Below are 14,306 nucleotides of genomic sequence, written 5' to 3' on the forward strand. Positions count from 1 at the left end.
ACCCCGATTTCCTGCTGTCTTTTTTTTAAAACATACACACTTTCTTTTTTTGTTCTCCCACTTTCATCAGCACTTTAGCAGTAATTCCTGCTTCAGTGAACTGGGCATACAGCGCATGACTTGATCTGACATGAAAGCTAAAGGCTATAGCTATTATAGCCCTGTGAATGAAGAAGACGGAGAACGACAGGGGCAAGTCCCAAGTATGGCGCAATTCAACAACAACAACAACAACGGCATCCTCTGTAGCCTTTCCTCAGACTGTGTGTGTGTGTGCGTTTCCGAGCGCGCACCAGAGTGCGGGAGAGAGAGAGAAAGTGAGAGAGAAGACCAGTCGCTTCATTCAATTGGAGTGGGCGTGCTCTTGTGCGCTGCATCGTTTGATGATCTCCCCGCTTCCCCCCCAGAACCTCCACTCTGTGCTCTCCGTGGCTGAGGTCGGCCAATCTAAGCGACCGAGAGGACTTTCCGTGCCGGTGAACACGAGCTCCACTTTCCGTCGCTCGGCATAGCGGGGTGCACCTCACCGGTCAGCGGGGCCACACCGCAGCACTTTGGATAACTCACATAGCTGAAGATTCTGCCGTTTGCCAAAGCGCATCGCCGCGTCCCACGCCAGCCGAACAGCTGGACATGTTACCATGAATAATTTAGTCAGTCAGCACAGGTGACTTTTAAGCTCCCCATTTTATTTTTATTTTAAAATTTGGATTCTCTGGAGGGAAAAATCTCTACGGTGGCAGCATAAGCTCAAAACTCGCTCTGAGCGCGTAGGGGCGTTATTTTTGCCCAAGATGCAGGTGGATCGGAGCGGTGTGCTTTTCAGTGCTGGGTCTACGTGGCTCCTCTTACTTTTCTCAACTCTAAGCATCAGGGTCACGGGGGTGGGAGGAACCCACCAAAGCATCCCTCCGTCTGTGTAAGTAGATGTCCTTTTACGCGAAAGTGCTGTTTCAAAGTGGTTTCAAAGCAAGACTTTATACAAAGACAAAGAAAAAACCCGGCAGTGTGTCCTCATCGCTTCAGTCTTTTATTTTATTTGAATGCACTATGTATATATATATATATATATATATATATATATATATATATATATATAACAACTTTATCTTCACTTTAATCTATTTATTTATTAACTTGTTTTTTCCCCATTTCTGGTTTGGCCTGTGCACTGTGCCTATTTTTTAATATCCGCAGGGTGAAGCTCTGGGCATCAGCGTTTGGTGGGGAGATGAAGTCCATCTCAGCAAAGTATTCTGGGTCGCAGCTGCTGCAGAAGGTGAGCTGGTTTATTAACAGAACTCAACTCTTCAGGCGTCAAAACAGAAGTACACCCTTGAAGCTTTAAACAATATTCAAATTTCCAGATGGTTTATCTTAGGTAGGTTTTTTCTTTTCTGTGAACACTAAAAGAAAGACAAGGTTGTTAAAAGAGAGTCTTTTAACAACTGTAAATATGTTTTTTATTATTTTAAAAAAAAGATTTGCATTCTTGGGGAAGTACCGAGGAGTGAATATACCCAGTACACAAACTTCACTTTGTCCAAAACTGCATTGATGTGATTCTGCAGCAGACTGTTTATTTAAAAGCTTAAAATACCTTCTTTTTGAATTGTTGGGTAGATGTGAAACATAACGCTTGTGAGAGAAACTGAGTGGTGTTGGGTAATTTTCGAGTTGAGAGAAATGTCACTTTTCTGCTCTTAAACGGCAGGATGTGTGCTTTTTAGCCACTTGAGAATCAGTAATGCACTTTGACTGTGTAAGCATGGATTTAAAAGCATATTCGGAACACATGCCATTTAAATAGGTGTCATTTCTCAAGCACTGCGTTCATGCACACACACACACACACACACACACACACACACACACACACACACACACACACACACACACACACACACACACACTGTCAGAAAAAAAAGCATTAAGCTATATTTCTCACACATGTAACACCCCCTTACCTCTTTTTATGCCTCTCTGCAATCTCTTTTCGGCGCTCTTCCACTCTGCTTTGTGGCATTAATGCAAGATTCGAGTTATGATGGAATGCAAATTTCCCTAATGGAGGACCACTTTATGAAGCTTGAGTTAAAACTGGCTAATGGATAATTAGTGGATAAAAGGCCAAGTTGAAACTAACCTCTCAGTGGGCAGTCAGACAAAATGCTACACATGTGGCCACAATCTCAGGACTCTGCTGGGTGCAAAGGACCACCCTGCTGTAAGGTGTCACACAGGCCAGGGTGGAGGTCTGACGTGGAGCAAAGAAAACGGGAGCCGCGTGTGTCATGTACAGTTCCACGCCCAACGTACGTGGCCACACACTTCATATTCATGTGCGCAGTCACATCGTTATACGTGGGCCTACAGCATGGATTTCATCAGCAGCTGATAAGGCAGCTGACTGGTGTTATCTTTTTGACAGGATAAAAACTGTTCCCCCTTTTCATCTTTTTTTTTTCTGCCTCCAAAAAGAAGATAACCCTCCTACAGAGTAATGACCTCTTTATGAAATGCAAATTAAGGCCTCTGGGTTAATTGAGCAAAGAACAGACTTGGCGACCACTTTGTCAGGAAAGTGCATTTTCCACACTAAACTGTTATGATGCAATTGTGTCCACATGCACAGTCCCACAGGATGTGCAGGATGTGTAAATGCACACATACATACACACCTGTAAGTTTTGCTAACAAGTCACATCATCCCATCTATTATGCCATGTTGTGTGTCCAGTCTAGTCCAATAGCCTTTGTCCAGGAATGCTGAGAAGGGAGCACATGTACCTTGAGGGCACATATGCTTTTAAATAAGCAGAAAGAATGAAGCATGTACACTGTTGTACACTGAGACGAGGATGGTAGTGAAGAGAAAAGACCAAAACGTGCGTGTGTTTTTCCCCCAGGCAGAGGACAGATGGACTCAGCCTCTCTTCAGTTATCTTTCTGACCCTAGCGTAACTAAACTCCCTTGGAAATGACGATACTTCTGTATGAGTCGCACACATGCCGCTTTTTCGGTTCAGCACCATCTTCGCCATCAAACCAGCACGAAGAAAGAAATAGTTTCTAGTGGACAAATTGCAAATTTTAAAGTTTCCTAATTACTTTGTTGCACAGAATATAATCTAAACAGTACGCTAATCTTAATTACCCTGGCACAGAAGTACCATGAAGAGGAAATAGTGCTCAGCGGCATTTACACTTTGTTTTTTAACAGTTTTGTGTTGCACCTATTGTGCTTCATGCTGCTTCCTTGTGTGTCAAATTAAAATGCCGCTAATTGAATTCGATACTTCCTTTGTGTTGACTCTGCTTTAATTTGATGCTTGATTTGACTTCCTATTTAATCTTCCTTAATAAGAGATATTCTACAGAAGTGCACAAGTGTTGTTAATCATAATTAATAGTACAAAGCCTAGAAACAGTTAACTTAATTCCTGCTTAATTAACTGAGTAACAGCCCTAATTCAAATACGCTAGTATACTAAATTAATATTGCCAGAAATAATTCACATAGATCTTTTCAGTAATTTCAGTGAGAATAAAAGCAGAATAATTTTTAAATATGTTTATGACTTGGGTGACTTTTTAGTATGATTCTCAAAAGGATTTGAGCTTCATCAATTCAAATCCATTTGAGAAATTTCAACTTTAGTGCAAAGACACTGATTTGTTGGGAATAAAATCAGTTGGGAGCAGATTTTTTCTTTTGTCCTTCTTCTGCGGTTCTGATCTGTCATCCCTTCCCACGCCATCGCTCCCTTCCTATATCCATCGGAAACAGCTCTTGTTTCAAGGTTATACCAGTCAGGACACGTGTGTGTGTGTGTGTGTGTGTGTGTGTGTGTGTGTGTGTGTGTGTGTGTGTGCTTGTGTGAAGAAGAAAAAAAGCTATGATCAATAATGCCTTCGGTCTGTTACAAATCCAGTATTAACGACTCATCTTCTCATATGCATACTAGCGGTGCATGTTCAGCGCAGTGTAGCTGTATTCGCACACACAGATATAAAGGAAAGGAGATTTCTGTTGGAGACACATTAACCATCTCCCACTGATAGTTAGAATTAGCTCTGTGTGTTTTACCCTCTTCACTGCTATTTTGTTGAGATCTTTAATTTCATGTATCATTGAGCAACCTGTCTATAAGAGCCAGGCTGGCTGCGATGGCTGCGTCTGTGTGCGTGTTGTTGGCTGGCTGGACCAGTTTTCAGCTCGCTGATGTTATGGCTTTCTGGAATCAGAGAAGTGGGACATTATGCGAGGCTGAAATAACTTCAAGCCTTTTGGTAATGGAAGATACAAGAAAAATGATCAGGCAGCAGGATTGCACGTCTGCGATCCTATTTTTAAAAGCATAAGCTGAATCTGAGAGCGAGGAGTAGGCAACAGGGTACGTGCTTGCACCGTGTGCGTTAAGTTAGCATACCTAAAGTACGTTAAGCGTGCTCAGTCGCACATGCACACACCATCTCTCACACAGAGGCACATACGCAGAGAAAAAGAGCAGAGGGTGACGTGAAGGTGTAATGATGTGTGACAAGGCTACGCTGGAACCGATTTGCTTGGGTGGGGAAGAAGAGTGTGCGTGTCTGTGTGTGGGTGCACATATAGTTTTTTTATGCAACGATGCCACATCATTTACTCTTACAGAAGGGCTTAATGGTTTAAGGCACTGGCATGTCAGTTGACAAGAATCCTCAAGAATGAGTTGAATAAGACCGAGCTAAGTGGCTCCTCAAAAAGAAAATAGTTGTTAAGTTCTCCAGTCAAACGTGCTCCACGTGTGTCTCTCTGAAATCGAGAGAAAAGGTTAAGGAGGATAAAAAACAGCAAAAAATTTGTTTTGCTGGGATTATTTCAATTATCTTAACAGAATTCATTTAATTGATGGATGGACTAATCTTCAAGGAAGATGAAATATGTGTTTATATGATATAGTGACAGTGTTCATCTTGTAGTTTCCATCCCAGCAGCGCACACCGTGCAAAGCTTTTCTTAAATCTCCTTATTTTGGTGAAGTATTGTCAATAAGAACGTTTGGAAATTAAAACTTTCCAGTTTGATATTTACAAAACAAATACGACATGTGATTAAATGCTATCATACATCGGTCAATTCTGCTTTGTATACACTTGTATTACAAGCCAGTACTAAGCGGTTTATTTGACATAAGCTTTCAGAAATCTAACGAACACATTAATAAAAACACAAATGATCATTTATGTCATTCGGTGCCATATCAGGATCTTCTGAAGGATGTTTTACAACTTGTAGAAAAAATTCTGGTTTTATTTCAAATTAAGATTTTAGTCACACTAACCAGTTTTAACAGCACGACTAATTGCCTGCTTTTGAAATGGAAATGATTCGATATATATGTATATTTAAATATATATTTTTAAACCCTCATTTCAAATTAATTACTTATTTGGAGGACAGCATGACTGACTATAACTTATATAATTTAAATTTCATTTAGCATTTTTTATTTATTCTACAAATGTTGTGTAATTTTCATTTTAAATAAAAGAAGAAGAACCTTTTTTCATACATAAATGAACGTTTCTATGTTTACAAAGCAAACGGTCTCTTTGTTAGCAGCGGGTCTGTTGCTAAAGTGGGAATGAAATTCTTAATACACCCAACGGGTCTTCCAATAGCCATAGTTCTCTTTTTGGAATTTTATGGAGAGATTTTAAATTCTGCAAATGCACCCAAATTACACATTGGATAATAACAAGTATCTATAACTGTGACTACGTTATATATTAAGCTGCAGAAATTAAGGGCCATGGTAATTATCCTTCAGAATTACATTTGTAGATAAAGCTTTAAAACAGCATTTAGATATGTGAATATTATCAGCTTGTTTTATAAACTTTGAAAAATGTCCTGAGGTGTGTGGCCTGACTAAAGCTTTTCTAAAATTGTGGCTCATGTAAGTTTTCACTTGACTATCAAAAAACAGAAGAAAAAATACTTATTTTGAAGAGCACTTTTATTTTTGTCTCTTTTTGCCCTTTATTTGACTTTCTATTTCTATGTGCATGCGTGTGTGTGCGTGTGTTTATGGTTGAAGTATGCATGATGGTGCCAGTCTGCTGCCAAGGGTGGGTGATGACTGAGGCGTTCCAGTGTAACACGGTGTCAGTGAGGGGGAGACGGCTGCAGATTAGATTTAGCTTTGGGAAAATTGAATAGCTGTCAGGTTTGGTTCAGCATGGCTGGCAATGAGGTGAGAGAAGGGAGTGTGTAAGGGTGTGTACTGATGACTGTCCCGCTTTCCCTTACCTCCCCCAACCCTCCCATCTCTTTCCTCGCTTCCCTCTCCCACCCTCACTTGTTCTCATTGACCAAAGTGTGATCTTGCTAAATTTGACTCCTTCGCTGCTCCTAGATGGCAAGAGGTGAGAAAGTGATGTGTGTGTGTGTGTGTGGGTGGACAGGTCTGAATACCCCTGTGAGGACCAGTTTGAGTTTCAGATCAGGGGAAGGCATCTTAGAAGAAGCGAGGACCTTTTCCCTCAGTTTTCCCTTTTTCACACCCTGCAAACAGCTTTTTGAAGGATAAGGCTTGGTGTTATGGTTAAGACTAGAATTGGCTCAGGGCATAGACAGTATAAGAAATGGATGTAGCTGCAGTGACATCATCCACTGGTTTATCCTGTTATGAAGCCACAGTCTTGTTGTCCCATAGCTTTTCCCTATGCCTGGCAAATCCATATTCAATCCATAATAATTTGTTCAATATATTCACTATACATCCTCCTTCATCTCACCTATGTCCAAATCATCTCCACCTTGCTTCTCTAATTTTGTCTCCAAACTACTCATCCTGAGCTAAAATAAACTGCCCGTTGGCACAGGAAAAAGTATGTATAGGTAAAGCTAGAAGGAGCAACACAATCTAACAAGCGATATCTTCTGATGAGGAATAAAGGGAATAGTGCCATAGCTACTAACTTTCTATGTTAAAACAGCAACACACAGTCATTAGTGTGAGATGCTGAAAGTGAAGCCAACGTCGCACTGCCAAGAACTGCTGTTCCTTGAATGGCCACTTGAGATTGGCGCCAAATTGAGGCACTCCGTGTCTGTAGCGCTGGTGACTTGTTTAATTATTTTAATCCAGTTCTGTGACACAGTATATAGATTCCTGCACTGACACCATGCCCTAGGAACCTGTGCTATAGTTTTAGTGAGTGGAATTTCAGTATTTTATTTGTGACCCTATCAGATAATTAGAAGATAACTGCGTCTGTGCAATGCATTCATCACACTACAGATGCACCTTTGTTGCCAAACTAGTATTAACTTGAACTATATGCTCGACCCTCCCACCTGAATATGGCAACTAGCTTAAAAAATGCTTTATAAGAAATCATGCTCACTTGGTCCATTTTTCTATGCAAATAAGGGTCTGGATTCATAAATCTGTTAGAATTACTTGTGAATAATAATACAGACAGTCCCTCTTAAATGAATTTTATTTCCCTGCAGTCTGGCCACAGCCTCAGCTGATTGTTAAGGTTAGGTTAAAGGACTAGCCTCTGTGAATGTCCTCACAAAGATAGATATGTAAAGGTGTGTGTAAGCGAGGAAGAGGAAGAGCAGGAGAAGAAAGAGGAATGCCGTGTCACAGAGTTAATTACAGCGTTAGCTGACAGGAGTGAAGCCTGTGCTGCTATCCTTTCATGTCCTAGCTGGCCTGCTTTAGCCAACACAGCCACTCACTCATACTGTAATTAGTGCTTTGTTGGTGAGAAAAGCTTGAGAAAGCCACTATGAATCAAACACCCTTTCTTTACTGTAGAGAGCTCAGGAGCAAGCAGTGAGGTCCCTTTGCTACCAGATTAAAGAACTTAAATTCTTAAAGAGCTAAACTGCTGACATTGTATTTGTGAGCTTAGAAAAGTCAAGTGCCTTTTGATGGCTTGTTGTGTGGTTTTTGTGAGTTTTCCCCAAATTCTCTCCAAGTTGATTTATAAAATTTATCTGTATATATATTTGATTTAGTTGCTGATTTACATTTGCAAAGAAGCTCATTTTTGTGTCCAGTTCCTGACATTTCCGCCAGAGATGGACAAACAAACATATACACACCTAGTGTTTGCTTGGTGCTGCTGGGATGATGAATGTGAACTTTGAAGATAAATATCCACTGTCATCGGCGGCTCAGCTCTGCCTCTGTTGCCCTGCAGATAAAGAGGATCTCACTGTGGCTGCACAGGACATTAATGAACACACACACAGATTTGTGTAATTATGACAGATTGTTCACCTGGCGTGCACCAGACTCAACTGCATACAGAGAGTAAAGATTAGCCAACTTGGTAAAGGGGTGGAACTAGTACTATTAAGCACATTAAGGCGCGCAGCACCGTGTGAAGGACTGTCTGTGATTTGCAGCTGTCGACATCAATCACATAGCCTTTTGTCTGGATCCACCCTGCATGCTGTAGGTAAGGATTGCTCTTATAAAGAAATGCTGTCAATAGGAAAATGAACATCGTTGTCATTATAGCTGCGCCATCAATCACAAATCCCTCCACGTATGTGTCTATGTGTCCTAAACTGCTGCATGCTCAGGTCATTCTACGTATTCATTATACTTTCTTTCTTTCTTTCACTTTTGTGGCTTTCACCTTTCTGTCAACTCTTTCCTTTGTCAATATTTTCACCCATGCGTTTATGCACTTCTTTGCATCTCCCTCAGTTAATCTTCTCTCCTTCCCTCTCGCCTTTTCTCTCAAAGTCTCTCGACTCCCTCCATCCCTCTGCTTTAATAATGGATAGGATGCAGCTACAGCACTACAGAATACATGGAAGCCGATCTTGGGACACCGCAGTGTTCGGAGCAAGTGTTAAGCCCACACCTGCAAAAATAGTTCCGCTGGCTGTAGCACAACGCCCTGCACTCGGTGCTCTTGCTGACAGCTTTTGTCCCAAGTCACCCTTTTGCTTCTACTTCAGCTGTGCGAACTTACACACACCCACATAAACACATTTAGTTTTACTGTGCTCTATGGAGTCCTTCAACACGCCCTGTTTGTACAACACTTCTTATAGACTGTAAGAGCGCTGCCAACTCCGGCTCAGTGGGACAGCAGTGGCCCCTCCTCATCATGACCTTCACCTGCACTTGCAAGCAACTAACACATGCACACAACGCAGGGTGGAGGAGTACAGTTGTAACTGAATAGCAATGTAGCAACACACATGAGTATTATTAACAGATCTTGTCTGATATGCATACTAAAACCCGTGCATATACGTCATTAAATGTATTATAACTTCCCTGTGTGTTAGTGTAACGGAACAGTAATAGTGACGCATACATTAAATGACTACAGTAAATTAGCAGTGCCTAATGTGCGGATGGCATAGAGGCAATGCTGAGCAGCAAGCAGTGACGAACGATTACTTGCATAGGACACTGGGGATCAGTATCAATCAATCCTGACCTGTATTGATTACATGGTGTTGTTTGGCATGGAACAAAGACAGAAGGCATCAGAATAATATAGAGCACAACTAAGTACCTCAGACTGCAGCACCACATCCATAAAGTGAGAATTTAAATTCCATTGCTAGGTGTGAGAGTTTGTGATGAAATTAAGACGATGCAATAAGCTATGAGACAGCTGATTAGACCAGATGTTAGACACTGGATCAAATCAATGATGTCAATAATAATGATCACTTTCAGAATAAATGTGTGTTGAAATCAATGCTGTGTGTGATGTATCTTTTTAATATGACAAAATGTTTTGTTGTGAATTTATTTGCCATTTTTGAAACTTTCTGAGGGCTATGATGACCATATTTTCTCTCTACTGTTATCTGTTTGCTTGTTTGCAAATAAAAGGTAATGCTGTCATGAACAAATAGCCAAATATACGGTCGAACACCTTGATGCTGAACTGATGGTGCAGCACTGTTAGATGTGCTCGGAGGAAAGTTAGACTTGTTTGTACACTTACCAAGTGGCTATTTTGTAAACCTTATCAGAAGCTTTTAAATACTAGTTGTATTAATGTGGCTTAAATATGAAATAATCTAATTATTTCATAATCAAGCTACCTGAAATTCGCATGTCTTTAAAAAGTTAATATTTAAAGTTAATATTTGCAGGCTATCAGAATCAAAACTTTGCAGGCATTTGGTAGGTCATCGTTGTTTTGTTCTATCTTGCTAAACAATTTTGTGTTACTGAACACAATTCCTGGTTCTTTGATGACAGAGTGAGGTGTATCACTATGGGAGCTGCCTTGGCGTGACCAACTACAGAAGCTCATATGACACCATATCTGTCCATGTTCATCCTAACACAGCCAACCAGCCCCTCCTCATTCTAAGCAGTGCTCAAGCAGGGAGGGAAGTGTTGGTGAAACACCTCACTCTGCTATCAAAGAACACTCTTTTTCTCACTATGGGAGATGTAGCTCACTCCAAGATTGTGCCAGCCCTCTGAAGCTATGCTCCGGCACTACTCGAGGATCTCAGATCCTGGACCCGAGGCATAGATTCCAGCAATGCCTGAGCCAGGGATGACAGTGCAGCAACATCCAGCTTATTAAAACACACAAATGTCTGTAGTCGAGCTTGCTGCCGGAAATTTGCAGCAATTGGACTGACACCTCTCCGTGTAAAACCCAGGATGGTGGGAAATGCTAGCAGCTCTGCTGTGGATCACCGGGATGATATATCCATCACCAAAGGTTGGGTTGGGTCTCAAACATGCTTTAGTGAATCCAGGATCCATGTGCAAACAAGAGAGTTAAATTGAATGAGTCTGTCATTCATTAACTCGCTTGGCTGTGGTTAGAGCCAACAGCGGAGCAGTTTTAAGAGAAACTTCAACCTGGTGTGGGTGAGGATGGTGTATCTCCCTGTGCACCTAAGACAGAAACCCCTGTGATTGGGAGTGGCCTTGGCTCATCCGTTAGAAGCTGAATGATTCTGCTATCCAGTGTTTGGATGGCCACTGTGGAGCTATTAAAATTAGTGACAGCCCCTGATCCCTCACTCTGATTAATGCTGGAGAGATCGGGCTGAGCAGGGGAAAGCATAATGCAGTGTGTTTGGCCATGGGTGGGCCAGCGGATCCACGAACCGCGGGGCATCTGCGTCTAACAGGAAGAAAATCACTGGACAGTTTGTGTTTTAGAGATCTACGGAAGCCTGGCTCTATCTCTGCCATATCTGCTCCATAACCTGCAGGTGCAGTCTCCATTCTCCGAACAGTGTGTACAGAATACCTGGCACGTGAGTGGCTTAAAAGGTGAAGAGCCATGTGCTACGGCAACTGTGGAGTTGTCTGTTTTCACTAAAACATGTTGCCCCCGGAGACATGGCAGAAAGTGCTTCAATGAGCACTGTGCGGAGCTCCAGCACATTTATGTGAGCCATCATGATTCCAGCCTAACCTGACAGGGATGCATCTGTGGTCAGAGTCACCAAAAGCCGGTGGATTCCTCCATGGCCGGAGAGTCACGATACATAACGGTGTTATTTTTACACTGTGACCGAGATTGGCGGTGAGGGCACACCCGTAGAGATGTGATACACCGATGAAAATTCCTCATCATAAGCAGCCCTGAATGCAAATCAAATATTACCGAGGCCATGAGGCCGAGACAGAGTTTGAATCGCATGTTATTTTCCCCAGCTGAAAAAGGGAGAGACAGTGACTGAAGGATACGAGCTTCCATTCTGAAAGTGTGACGCGATAAGAGATGGAGTCTTAACCCCGGGTACTGTGTACACTATCCGGTCTCCAAGTAGCTCTTTTCCAGGTTCACTGTGAAACCAAGGCCGGTGAGCTGATTCACGGCACCAGAGCCTCTGATCTGCTCTTGTTTTTCTTTTGAAATTGGTGGTGGGGGGCTGCCCTTGGTAAACCGCCAGGTTACAGGAATGCACACTTTATTTCCTTTGTTACCCCCCAAACACAATAAAGTGTCTGATGACCCTGGGCTGTACTTGGTGACACTGACAAAGTGCTTAGGAGAGCTTGGTGTGAATTGTCCAAGAGTCTCCCTCCCTGAACTAGAGGAGATGGGGACTGAGAGAGTGCTGCTGGTGAACTGGGGACTTCTGAGTGATTTGGTTACTCCTTCCAACACCTTCCTTCTCTTTGGGGGGAAGAGAGGAGGGACACAGAATGTTGCTGGCATGCTAGGCTGAACGTTTCTTTTTCTGTTTCTGGGTGTGATGGTTTGCTCTTTGCAGCAGCTGCTGCACAGGAATGCTTGCAGCAAGGTCTACCTTGATCTGGCGGACCTCCTGTCTACATTCTGGCCCCACTCTGCCTACCCCTCACAGCTGCTGCTAGTAGGAGCCTCTTGCCATCAAACAGGTCGCATTCTGCCCTTATAGCATCCTGGGCTGTTGGCCTTGGAATATCAAGCTTGGCAGTAGCCAATTTATTCAACTTCGGCTCCACTTCGTGGCCTAGACTCCTGGTGTCCTCCAGGTTGTGGAAGGCAGAGTTGTCGCCACCCAGCTTGCCCATGTTTTGGTCGAGGAGGTCCTCGAACAATGGGGGCAAGAGTGAGGACTCTTATTCCTTAATGTCCATCCAGCTCGTGGTGGACGGGGGGTTGGCATGTTTAGTGCCCTGTAACGTGTTAGCCCGAGTTACACAAACATCAGCTGCCTTGTTAACTTAAACCAGGAACTGCTGGAACAGCTCACCTTGACATGATTGCTGTTCCACAGTGCGTAACTATAAGTGCACTTCTTTCGAAGGACTCAGCACAATCCAGACTGGAACTAGAAAACTGCATTCGGCAGTGTACTCTTCTACAGGACACCTGAGAACTGTTAAGCAGCTAACCAAGTTAGTCTGGGTGTGCTGAGGAAGCTCAAAGTAAGAAGAAAGGGAGAATGAGTAAGGAGGGCCGGCTGTGTTACAAAGAGGGGGTGGCGCCCTGATCATGGCCCGACAGGGCTGTCATAGACAGACGTGGTGTCACTGGAGCTTCTGTAGTTGGTCACACCAATGTGATTCCCATAGTGAAACAGAGCGAAGTTATAAAAAAGGACTTATTTTTACAGACAAGATTAATTGTACTTTATTAGACCTTTCAAGTGTTCAGGTGAAGTGTCTATATAAGGTCCCCAAGGTTTGCTGAACCAAAAAAAAGAAATTACTAGCAACATTAGCATGTTGTACTGCAGCTTGATGTTATGTCAAATTTGAGCAGCAAAACTGAATATCATGCTATAAATAAAAGCTGATGCTTGTAGCAACACACAGAGGAGTAATATCTTATGAAAAACACTTAATATTATATGATATTTTTATGTAGTATTTTTTAATTCAATTTTGAAAGCTTCATTTGTTAAAATGATTTGCTGTTATATTGAAAAACATATATAACATATATATAAAATAGATGAATAATATAGATAGAATAAATATATAAAAAAATAGATGGTGCCGCGCTGTATGCAAGCATTGTCCATGTGAGAAGTTCATGGGCTACAGTGTTGCCAGCTAAGACAAACAAGAACTGAAAAACACATGATGAATATGTTTTAAAACAATGTTTGTGGCATTCTGGTTACATGGTCCTTAACACTGTGGATATACTGACGTCATGCATGCCCACATGTAGCCCACAAAGCAGGCACCATCTCAGTGCTAGCAAAAGCAGTTTACTCTGTGATGCGCATATATCTCATCCCAGTGCGCTCCTGGGAAATGATGTGGAACAAGATCTTCAGGTCGCATTAGCGTGACAGTGATGTTTGCCATTGCAACTGCAATCTGTCAAATCTTTCAAACCCAGGTAGCTGCATGTTTTAGAGGCTGGCAAAAGACTCGGGCACTGGAGACTCTGTGCTTCTACTGTAAATATGGAGTGATTTGTAGACTTTGTATATATTGTTTAACCCAGTCATTTGAGCACAGTACAACATCATTAGCTTATGTTCAACACTTACATCAAATTGTTCATTATGTTTATGTGTTCAGTTCAACTTCATGGTGTCTGCTGATAAATGTTCTGCGGTTCTCAGCAGTATTCTTGCCAGCCGTATGTGGTACATTTACCCCCCCCCTTTTTTTCTTTGTGAGGGCTTCAAAGCAAACTCAAATGAAACTGCAGTCCAGAAAGTGTAATAAAGCTCCACTTGCAAGGATGAATATTGCCTTTATATATCCACCACAATGTTTTGCTCTCTCATTCCACTTTCACGCTAGCTGCTGCTGAAATCAATCTGAGGCTGTGAAAATACAGAGAGTGGAATTGGGAAGCAGCAGGCCACATTGTATGTGTTGCTAAGCATG

The 14,306-nt window shown here is 42.2% G+C and overlaps 1 protein-coding gene across 2 annotated transcripts in view; it reads left to right on the forward strand.

Annotated features, from left to right (window-relative positions):
* The first annotated feature begins 335 nt into the window (after positions 1–335).
* Positions 336–14,306, forward strand: part of cacna2d3a (calcium channel, voltage-dependent, alpha 2/delta subunit 3a) — a 130,188-nt gene continuing 116,217 nt past the window's right edge. For both annotated transcript variants that reach the window (XM_026155216.1, XM_026155217.1), the window contains exons 1-2: positions 336–919; positions 1,198–1,279. In XM_026155216.1, the coding sequence (XP_026011001.1) occupies positions 795–919; positions 1,198–1,279 (207 nt within the window). In that variant the 5' untranslated portion in view covers positions 336–794. The remainder of the gene's footprint in view (positions 920–1,197; positions 1,280–14,306) is intronic.

Source organism: Astatotilapia calliptera, chromosome 20, assembly GCF_900246225.1.
Source record: "Astatotilapia calliptera chromosome 20, fAstCal1.2, whole genome shotgun sequence".
NCBI classification, from domain to species: domain Eukaryota; kingdom Metazoa; phylum Chordata; class Actinopteri; order Cichliformes; family Cichlidae; genus Astatotilapia; species Astatotilapia calliptera.